Source organism: Maylandia zebra, linkage group LG7 (assembly GCF_041146795.1).
Source record: "Maylandia zebra isolate NMK-2024a linkage group LG7, Mzebra_GT3a, whole genome shotgun sequence".
In the NCBI taxonomy this organism is placed as follows: Eukaryota; Metazoa; Chordata; class Actinopteri; order Cichliformes; family Cichlidae; genus Maylandia; species Maylandia zebra.
In genome coordinates this window covers 51,014,346-51,025,283 of record NC_135173.1, presented here as the reverse complement: position 1 = coordinate 51,025,283, position 10,938 = coordinate 51,014,346, and the positions used below count along the sequence as shown (strand labels likewise).

Below are 10,938 nucleotides of genomic sequence, written 5' to 3'. Positions count from 1 at the left end.
ATGCAAATGCCCCCTTTAAAAAAAAAACAAAAAAAACCCCCGAATGGTTTGTTGGCCTAGCATGATGAAACCAGATAATCTTGCACATTGGTTGAGAAACACTGCTTTAATCAATATGGCGAAGAGGACTTTATTTAACCTTTAAAGAACATACGACTGGCTCTGCCTTGATGTCTTTATTGACATAAAACATTTAGAAAAAAAGCAGTGTAATGAAAGAAAAACAGACGCTGCAAAAATGATCAAATAACAGAAAAAACGTAAAAACTTAGATGACATTTATTGTGAAAATAAGCAAACTAAACAAAAAAAAAACATAAATAGCATTATTTGGTATTATCCTGTAATAATATATTCTCTGTTTAACATTTTTGTTTTTACTTTTTAAAAATGTATTTGTACTGGACATTTTGGATCAAGAGTTAACACATAAGAAAGAACTAAACAGAGATGAACATGTCTGTGTTATTACACGTGTCAAAATACGGTTGAAAGTAGAAAAAAAGAATATTTTCTGTAATGCAAACCATCTTATAGGTATACTGGATTTGATAACTACAGAATATGACATAAGCAAAGTCATAAAGTATAAACAAATGTTTATTTAGCTCATTTACATGGAGTGAAAGAAATATCTTGAACATAAAAGAATCAAATATAAAAGGATCATCTGAATGACTTTCACACAGAAGAATGTGATTTTGTGTAAAATAAAACACAAAAGACAAGTCAGGTATCTCTGTGTATCTCTGTGACTACACTCAAACATGTGTAATGTCACATTTCTTCTTTAGTATTGCACTGGCAAGTTTTCATATCTTTGTCACATTTGAGTCACGTGGAATAAAAACCTTAAGATTAAAAGTCCCGTTCTGACTTTCTGAGTCATCGTCAATAATTTACATTTACATTTTATCACATTAATTTATGTGGCCGCAAATTAAGTAAATGAAAACACAAAGTAGCCTACATGTTCACGTCTATCTTAATTTAAATATTTAAAAAGGAAGTGATCTTTAGTCACACTGTGGGCATAAATATGTAAAGATGGGTTACAAATTAAAAGATGGTGGGCAGGTCCAGTTGATTTCGCTTTTGCATGAAGAAGAAAGGAAGCTTTGGTCGCCGAGACTGCTCGACTCGCTGGTGTTTCACAGGGAACAGTGACTAAAGTGACATCTGCATTTAGCAGAGTGGAAAAACAAATCAGTGGGTAGGTTTAAAAACAACAACTGATGGCGCATATTTGATGTGTGCAAGACAAACGGAGCGACTCTTCCTCAGGTGGCAGAGTGTCAGCGATCTGACGACATCAGCATAACAATCCATCATCAGCTACACAGACAGAGATGCTGCTGTGGTTTGTATCAAAATGAATGCACAGCTGAACTTTTTGTGGACAAACCCACTAAAGCACTATTTGTCAGAAACGTGGAAATAAGTGCCATGGCCGGATGAGTCATCCTTGATCCCATTCTCATGTCTGGCATCAAAAACCGGTACAGGCCTGAATGCTAGAACCCCACAGCGAGGGGATTTAGTGATTTTATGTTGTGACGGGCATTTCAACCTCACGCCTAATGGTCCACTCATCCCTACTTAGAGGGAAATCTTGCTGCAAGCCAGCGCACCACCTTCAATCGCTTAATGAAACATGTCTATCCAGATGTGATTACAATCCCCGTCTACAGGACACGAGGGTTCAAAGTCTCCAAATCTCAGCCTGCTCAAACACATATTTTGGACCAATGTGTGAGACAGACAGACACCTGACAACTGGCAGTCAATTAACTTACTAAGATTCATAACTTTGTGTTGGGTTTTCCTGTCATTTCTAACCCATCTGTATATGCCACACTTTTTGGGAAACACCCAGAAATTAAGTGATTCATGTTATACTCTCACTTCACTACAAAAGTGAAACGCCTACACCAAACACTGCCTGAAGCTTGTAGCATTTACAAAAATTAAAAATATTAATAAAACAAAGAAGACCAATAAACAATAATTTATATGTATATATTAAAAACAACCTACAAGACCATTTAAGGCTTTATAAAAGTCCTTAATTGTTCACAAGCACGTTATTCAACCCCCGCCCACTAGGTGGCAGTGTTCCCCAATCTATATAAAACCTGCAGGAAGGATCACTTAGTTTTACTGACCATCCAGAGCAGACAGTGTTCAGGAGTTATTCACAGAAGGCACGCAGTTCACAGTCAACTTAAAGCTCAAAATTTTAGGCTCCACGTTTTCTTCTGGAGAGCGCTGAAAAGCACCTTACAGTACAGATGGATGCTGCAGGAAGTGTCCGACTCTCCACTTCAACAGTGAAGATGCGCAGACAAAACAGTTTCTGTTATGTTGAGTCCTTAAAAACAAAGTCCTCACATCTTGTCATTAAAAGGAGAAGCTTTAGATTTTGGTAACCACGTGTTTGTTTTCTAGGTGTGAGTTAGATGACAAGACAGACTTAAGCCTGCATTAGCCTAGTGCAAAGACTGGAAATGCAGGTAAAAGAGAACTAGACAGACCCAACCAAAAGATGAACAAAAAAAACTTAACCCAACAAGACAGGGAGGGATTTTCCCGGGTAGACCATCTCAATAGTTCTCAGCAAGACAGCAAACAGGAGCATTTCACAGCAATCCGCTTAAAGCATAAAGTTCAGATCAGCTGGGTTCACCAGCTCCGATTGCACAGAGAGCCACCGTAATTCAGCCGCTGACTCCAGCATTCAAGTCTTCTTAGCGTTCGAGTTTTGCTGCAGTTTCTGCTTGCGGAGGTGAGCTTCAATCTCGTGCCTGAAGAAGAGCATCCCCAGCTGGCCGTGCGAGGCCTCGTTCATGGCCTTGGACTGCATGCACATGCGGTACTGGTCGGGCGGGAGCTCGTCGGCGCAGTGCTTCTCGTGCCACAGGTGGAACAAGCCTCGCGACGGCGCTCGAACCACCAGAAGGTTGCTGTGGAGGTACTTCCTGTAGAGGTGAACATCTTCGCCGCCCCAGCCTTTGATGTCGATGTCAAAACCTCCTGGGCAGAACAGAAGGAGAGCGTGCGATAGGAAACTTTCCGCATTTTAAAAAATTTTTTATTTTATTTTTACAATTTTCTAAACATTTTTTTAGTTCCAGAGTTTTTGGATGCTGATTATGAAATCTGATTAGAGTTTGTGGTGTGTGATCATAACCACGGCCTTGTTTTGTTGTTTCTTGTGGGGACAGAAAAGACATTTGGGCTTTGTGACCAGGCGATCTTAAACCTGTCACATTAGACGCCAGAACTCCTCGTGCCTGCTTTCAGTTGCACTTTGTACCTCCCTGCAGTTTTATTTTGTTTATGCCGTCTCTCCCTGTCTGCCTTATTTTGTTATTTTGCATTTTTTTGTTTTAAATTCAAGCTGCAGGGGCAAACACAGATAAGACACAACATTTGCACAAATGGATGCATTGTGCTTGTTTCTGAATGTGCACTCGTGGCCTAAAAAAAACAAAAGGACATCCTTATGATGAAACAAAGAGTGCAAACATGAACCACTAAATTATGCTTTTATAAAGAAATACGTTTGGGGAGACACATAATTTCATTTCACATCAAGAGTTCGGTGAGAAAGGAAACTGTGGACGCTAATCGTGTTTAGCTCTCGCACGTGTTTCGTTGTTCCCCGTCTCATTTTAAAGATTCCTTTAGAAATCTGTGACACAAACACAGAAGCAGACCCACTTACCACATTATTTGTTTCTCTCACCCACTTTACAGCTGAGTGGAAATAATTAGGATGTAATTGTTTTTCTCAGTTTGTTGTTGTTGTTGTTTACCCAGATGGAAATCCTCTTTCCACCCATCTCATGCTCTTTGGATTAAAGCTGTTTTTTAAACGAATGAAATTGGAAATAAAACTTTATCAGTCTACAAAGACGTTACATGCATTCCTTCTTTTCCTAAGAGATTTACCGGTAGTTCTCCCTCTGCTGTTACTGCAGATCACTGCAACTTCTGCATGCATGTACATTTACGTTTTAGAGATCCAAAGGGGGAAATGGACACGGCGGACCAGCGTGTCTGTTACACGCTTTGCCTTGATGCGTGTGGTTGGACTGGTTTCATTAACGTGACATTCAGTTCGGTGCCTCCACAGTCACTTGATCTCCATCCAGTCAACAACTTTCAGGACGTGACAGAATGGGAGATTCCCATCATGGATGTGCAGACTTTTGTGTGATGCTATCATGTCAACACGGACCAAAATCTCTGAGGAATGTTTCCAGCACCTTCTTGAATCTGTGCCAGGAAGAAGAAAGGCAGTTCAGATGGAAAAAAGGGTGCCCAACCTGATACTAACAAGGAGTGCCTAATAACATGGCTAATGAGTGTATTTACATCCTTATAATGACAATAATGATGCGACAAACATCGATTTCTGCACCACCATAATGTGACTAAAGGTCTCATCCTTGCCCCTCCTCTAAAAACTGCCTGGCTCCACCGCTGAACGATTAAACAGCTGGCCTCTGTTTATGTAAAATAATCTGCCAACTTGCCATGCATCAATTAAACTCTTTTAAACTTTTTTTTTTTTTTACTGCATATTTATCTTTATATTGTGTTAGTTAATCATCTCTCAGCAGAGCCAGGCTAGCTGTTCATTCTGTTTCTAATGTCTTCTGTGTTTTTTTCTTTAGATCCCATTTAGTTTTCAGCTCTGGGATCGATACGCGCTCATAAATAAATACATGAAGTGGAATACAACTTGGAACATAAAGTGAGTTAACATTACTATTTCCCCATAATGCCAAACTATCCTTTTACAACACTCCTGGCCTTGGAGCTGTGTTTTACAATTTGGCATAGTTAAGTGAGGACATTTGCATGAATGTGTGTGCATGTGTGTGGGCCCTAAACAATAAAGCACTCAGAGTTCCACAGTAGCCTCGAATTGATTTCACTTTGGAGGCAAACTAAATTGATGTAAATCTGTCTACAGAGCCAATATTCCTTGCCAGATATACAGATGGAGAGGACACGGGGCGATGAGATATGCTAATATATGCTGCTGCAGCTCAGAGCTGTTTCACGCAGAGTGATATAATAAAATCTCCTCCCTGTTAAGAAAAGTAATGCGATACTGAACCATTTGGGCCGTGAGGGTTTTTTTTTTTACATCCATTAAGCGGTGGCGCCGTTAAGAGTGGCAAAGTGCACATTTTCAGAGGACCATTTTCGCCCTGCGTTACGTAACACCTGCACACTGATAATCAGCCCCCAGGAGCAACTGTTTACCAAGTCCTCGCTGCAAAGATGCGCCGATGGGCACGATGCCCGTGTCAGGATTGTAAATAACCGTCATATTTACCGATGTTGAGGAAGTCGGACCTGTACTGGCAGGTCATGCCGAAACCGAAATCCCTCCAGAAGCCCGTGTCTTTCTTGATCACCTACAGGAGGAAATAAGCGAGCGTTAAACAGCGTGTGGAAAGAAATACTAGTCCAACACACAGGATTTGTCCACTTATAGCAACTGGAGAGGTGAAGTGTTTTTAAACTGTTCTGCAATGCAGCGCCACGCTGAGTGTGGTATTTTCCACAAGTGCGTGGCAGGGTTTGAAAAAGGGATGAAAAGAAGGTGTGTGTGTGTGTGTGTGTGTGTTACCAGCTGTTGTTCTACTGCTGGGATACGATCGGGACTTCCATAGATCACACTGGGGTTGTACTGGCTGAATAACACCGGGTAGAAGACCTTTTTACCTGAGATGCAGAAAAAAAGAACTGTTAGATGAAGCAGCTGTAATCTGATGGGAATGTGTGCATTACTACTACACAATAGAAAATAAGAAGAAAACTTAACAGGCCCACTCAACTCAGCCTGAGATAACTGAAAATCCAATTATAAAAATCTGTCACCAGGGTTGTTACAAATACCCAGAGTTGGCATTTTGTCTTGTCATTAAAGTGTTTTGCATGCCGCATGTCTCATGGGAGTTTACAGCAGTCATCTCACCAGGCTGTGCGTTGAGTCGGCAGGTGTTGAGGAAGTCGGCGGTGAAGTAGATGTCCACGTCGCAGAAGAAAAGTAACACGTTGCCTCCCTTCCAAGCTCGGGCGCCGATGTCCAGACCCCGCCCCCGAGAGAACTCCTCGTCCAGCTGCATCAGCGTGTAGTTCTTAAAATTTGCTTCCCTTTAGAAAGGCGAAGAGAAGTAGTTTGGGTAATTTAGCCAACTTTAGAAGCACTTTAGAAGCTAGAAAAAAAGCCTCACAATTTAATGAATTAATAGGAAAGAAAGTTGAATTCCAGTGAAATAACAAACAGCATGGTGTTATCTGCAAGCACTGTTGTTTATTTTGCCTACAAAAATCATATCAATCTAAAGCAGCAGACTCATTAAGAGAGGTTAAGAAGAAAGTGCAGGCAGGGTGGAGTGGGCAGACATGAATGTCAGGAGTGATTTGCAACAGAAGGAAAGCAGCAAGATTTACAAGATGGTAGTGAGACCTGCTATAATGTATGTTCTGTAGACGGAGGCACCGACACAAAGAAGAAGAGCCTACAAAAATCATATTCACTCAACTTTGCTTGCTTCACATTTTGTCCCCAGTTATCCTCATGCCACAATTTACCCACTACAGAAGCAGAACTTACTTCTCTTATTGATTGCACTCAAATAAATACAGTTTTTAATAATTTCATCTGAACAAATGTAGTTTATGAGCATCTGTAATCACTCATCTGCCTGCTTGCCTGGATGTTGGGCTGCGAGTCTATTCTTCAAGTCACTTTCACTTTCCCACGCCATCAAACTCAGTGCTGACATCATCGCATCATTCATGCAACCCGCTTCCTCCCCATCACTGCCTCACCCCGGTAACAGAGCTCCATCCAAGCCTCCATCTTCATCTTCACCACTAGTGTCTAAATTCGGGTGGGTCCTGTCATTATTCCTATCACCTCTGACGATCCGTTCTCCCACGATGGGTCATCGGAGTCTAATCACTAAACAGCTTAATTAAATCCCACATCTCAATAAGTCATGTTCAATTCTTCCAAATGCTTTCCCCTTATATCGAAATGAAACTGTTTTCGCGGCATAATTTGAAGGCCATCTTTTGTATCCGTTCTCTTAATCGCTTCTCTGGTTCAGGTCCGGTCACCGGTCTAATGCAGGCTAACATATAGAGACATAAAATCTTTCACACCTGCAGCCAGTTTAAATCACCAGTTATCCCAACATGCATGTCTTTGCACAATGAGGGGAAGCCGGAGTACCCAATGCAAACCCGTGAAAGGTGCAGGAGAACAGAAAGGCCACAGCCGGCCAGTGGATTCAAAGACAGGAGCTACTTGCTATGAGGTGAGGCTGCACTACTACCACTGCAGTGGTGTCAGACATTTTCTATACATTATTATTTAACATATGGCAGATCTTTCCTATGTTTGCAGATTCTGTGCTCCATATATGACTCCGTTTTATCTACATACCACATATTAAGCATTAATTGCCGTATTTATGCTGCTGAATAAATTCTAGCTGTAGGGCTCTGCTGTTGATTGAGTAATTTTTCTAGCACACTTTAATTTCCCCTCACAAAACATTACTGTGCTGCAACTGTGTTTCTAATTTATGATTTCTACTTAGCTGAATTGTGTTTAAATCTTACTTGGTGGTAATGAACTTTGGTAATGGTGATTTGACTGTTTGATATGCAGCCACTTTAACACTGAAATATAGCGCAGCTCACACATTTTTCACAAATCTTGAGAGCTCATCTCGCTGAAGGGCCATGCGCCACAATTCAGCTTAACCAACTTTAGAATTTCTAATCCTCTGATTTCTGCTTTTTGAACGTTCCACCCAGAGATTAAACATGATGACGCACAAAAGTGCACATCAGCTCAAATTCCCACTCTTTTTACTCCGCTTCATGGGAAACTCAGCTGGTTCTGTCACTGGCCACTGAGTTGTTCAAGGCTGAAGCACGAGTGAAGAGAAACAGCTGGATCCAGATGTACACAGCTGCGGCTTTTCTTTAAGCATAACAATTTACACTGTTTGTGACTAATCCGTTCCTCATGTATGCGCATTCACAGACTCAGACAAAAACACACACACAACTGCATGGGCTTTGAATAAAGGATGAATAAGAAAGGGAAAAAAAAAACAGTTCGCATATCTCAGTGTGAAGCAGGACAAACTGCATCCATCACCCTCCTTCATCCATGCGATGCTGGGAAACACGCTCTGTCAAGGAAAATCTGGATGACCAGAAGAAACATTTGGCCTGAGGTGGTTTGAATCATACTCCCCACATTTCTAAATCCCCGCTGTGCGAGTGTGTCACGTTTGCAACAATGTTCAGTGTGTGAAATTGATTCATGTATATTGCTGTGTAAAGCTTTTGTCTCGCTCCCTTCCGTTCAACCTCCCCCATAAATAAGACATGAAACCCTCTGGTCCCCAGTGGCTCTAAATTCAAAAGAAACAAAAACATGACACCAGTAATGAGACTATTTTATATAGTCTGAAAAACCACTTCTGCCTGTCATTTAAAGACACAGACAAAAAAAAAAAAAAGCTTTCACATCCCTGAACTGTCTTAACTTTAGAAAATCTGCGAAATGTTCATATACAGGTAGAAATATCTGGATGTCTGCGCTAACTTGCCCGCTCTGTGCTGTCAGTGCACGGAGCCTGGCCTCCACATCTACATCTCGAGTCTATAAACTCAAGCCGAGTCAGTCTGTTTCACCGTCTACACACAAGAGTCCCCGCGGACCCACCCGCTGGCACTAAACCGTCCACAGATGGCAGAGACGGAGAACAATAGCTCTGTTTGTCTTAAACAATGTTAACGCAACAGGAGCTTTATTCACATGTTGATTCAGGCTTTACTTTAATGGGAGACGAGCTTCCCATCGGCTCAGTCTGCAAATACATCATGATTTCTCGCAAACAAACCAGAACGCACAGTAACGTCGAGAATTTATGTGAAGTTGCCGGACGTCCTTCTGCTCTTTGTTTCGTGTCTTTAGTTTTAAAGCTGTAGTTTATCCCTGTTTGCTAGGAAATCCACTGAGAACAACTAAAGTCATTTTCGCATTGAAGATTTTAAAAGAATGAAACAAAAACTGGGATCATCATTTCAGAATGAACAAACAATATAGAAGGTGTGAACATTATAGATACCATTTTTAAGGACGTTTGGACAGAGATGTGGAGCTAGACGTTTTCCCCAGTTTCCAGTATTTATGCCAAACTAAGCTAAACTACTGTGAGGACTTGTAAAGTTAGTGGTACCACTAACTACATACCTGCTACCAAGAAGATGTCAGATGCCCGACTATTTCTTTAAAACTGATTTTAGATGTCAGATTGGTCCATTGGTGTAGTGGTTGACACTTTGGTTGTACATGTGAAAGGTCCCTTGACTGGAAGGAGACACAAACCCAGCATTAGTGGGCCACAAGCTAGTTCACTTCTACTGCTGGTCCCAAGCCCAGATGAAAACGGGAGCGCTGCATCTGGAAAATCTGTGCCAAATTAAACATGCGGATCCATCCCTTGGGAGATTAAGGAGCAGCTTAAAATACGCCTAAAAAAACTTTTACTTTTGGACAGAGCCAGGCTGCCTCGCCCTTGTTTCCAGTCTTTATGCTAATCTAGCTGCTTAGTGTGTTTAATTTTTACAGAGACATTTAGCTTAGTCAGAATATCCTGATTACTAATATTATTCAGGAACAAAATGCTACCGTCTCCACTTGTTTCCAGGAGTTTGTCTCTTGCTCAATCCTATAGGCATGTGGTATAAGTGTTCCTTCTGGTCCGCGAGTGGGTGGTGCTTTTGAAAATATTTCCACAATCAAGCACATGGTAGAGGTATGTTTGTGGGCAGGGGGGATAACTGACTTGATTGCATTTCCTTTTCTGGAGTGACTGACAAAAAGCTTGGATGAGGCAGCCTGTGAGGGCCCTTCAACAGGGAACTTGAGTTAATTTATTTGTAATATAATCAACGTTATTGTCTTGTAATTTGATACTGGAGTAAGCGGTTTATTTTCAAGGCATTTTGCTGTTCATTATCTTCTTTTAATCAGTTGGGATTTTCATGGCTTGTTCTTTGGTTCATTTTAATAACAGTTCATCCAGGGATACACTTTTACTGGCTAAGTAAGTGTGTGTGCGTGTTTTATAAAAATCTTGTCATGCATATTTTATTTAATATTAGACATCAAGAGTTTGTATATTGAATGAGTGCCATTACTTAACATACCACTGCTAAAATGCTTCCTGGCTCGAATAGGAAAAGATGACGCTGACTATAAAGCGGTTTTCTAGGCTTGCAAAGCAGTCGCTGCCTGCTACGTCGCTCTTAATACAGAATCTAAGCTTTGCTTCAAGTGATTTTCCTCTCTGAATAATGCTTCCACACATTTATGTGTATTTGTGTCTCATGACTGCAAGTCCAGAAATATGAGCATAGACCCCACATTTGTGTGTCAACTTAATCCAGAAATAAATCCTTGTTTTCTAAATTACTTTTTATATCTGCTCTTTTTCTCCCTTCCTACCCACAGGCATCAGCCTCCTCCTCCCAACACACACACTTTTATGATCTAAAATAGTCAATTTGTTTACTGTAGGCGTGATGGTACCTAATGGTACTTAGTAGGAGTGAAATTGTTGAAATTGTGTCAGATTGAGTGAATCTGTAAAGAGCTTCCCTGTTGTGTCTAAGCAGCAGGTCTTATCCTGTTAGTTCTGCTCAGTCAGGACAGGGAGGGGAGGACTGACTGCAAATATGGTGCATCTAATATGAGGCCATATACACATTTCTCTTCATTTTCAACACTTCTTGAAGATATCACAGAAGCAAGCTTGCAATTTAGTCATGCGGTATATGTCTGAATGATTTGCCAAAGTGTAACCCCATTTCTTTGGACTA

General features: G+C 41.0%; 1 protein-coding gene across 1 annotated transcript in view; it reads right to left on the bottom strand.

Moving 5' to 3' along the window:
• Nucleotides 1-263: 263 nt before the first annotated feature.
• Nucleotides 264-10,938, bottom strand: part of csgalnact1a (chondroitin sulfate N-acetylgalactosaminyltransferase 1a) — a 39,255-nt gene continuing 28,580 nt past the window's right edge. The window contains exons 6-9 of the mRNA XM_004549716.6: nt 5,999-6,177; nt 5,651-5,745; nt 5,354-5,435; nt 264-3,033 (exon numbers count right to left, since the gene is read on the bottom strand). Coding sequence (XP_004549773.3) covers nt 2,738-3,033; nt 5,354-5,435; nt 5,651-5,745; nt 5,999-6,177 — 652 coding nt within the window. The 3' untranslated portion in view covers nt 264-2,737. The remainder of the gene's footprint in view (nt 3,034-5,353; nt 5,436-5,650; nt 5,746-5,998; nt 6,178-10,938) is intronic.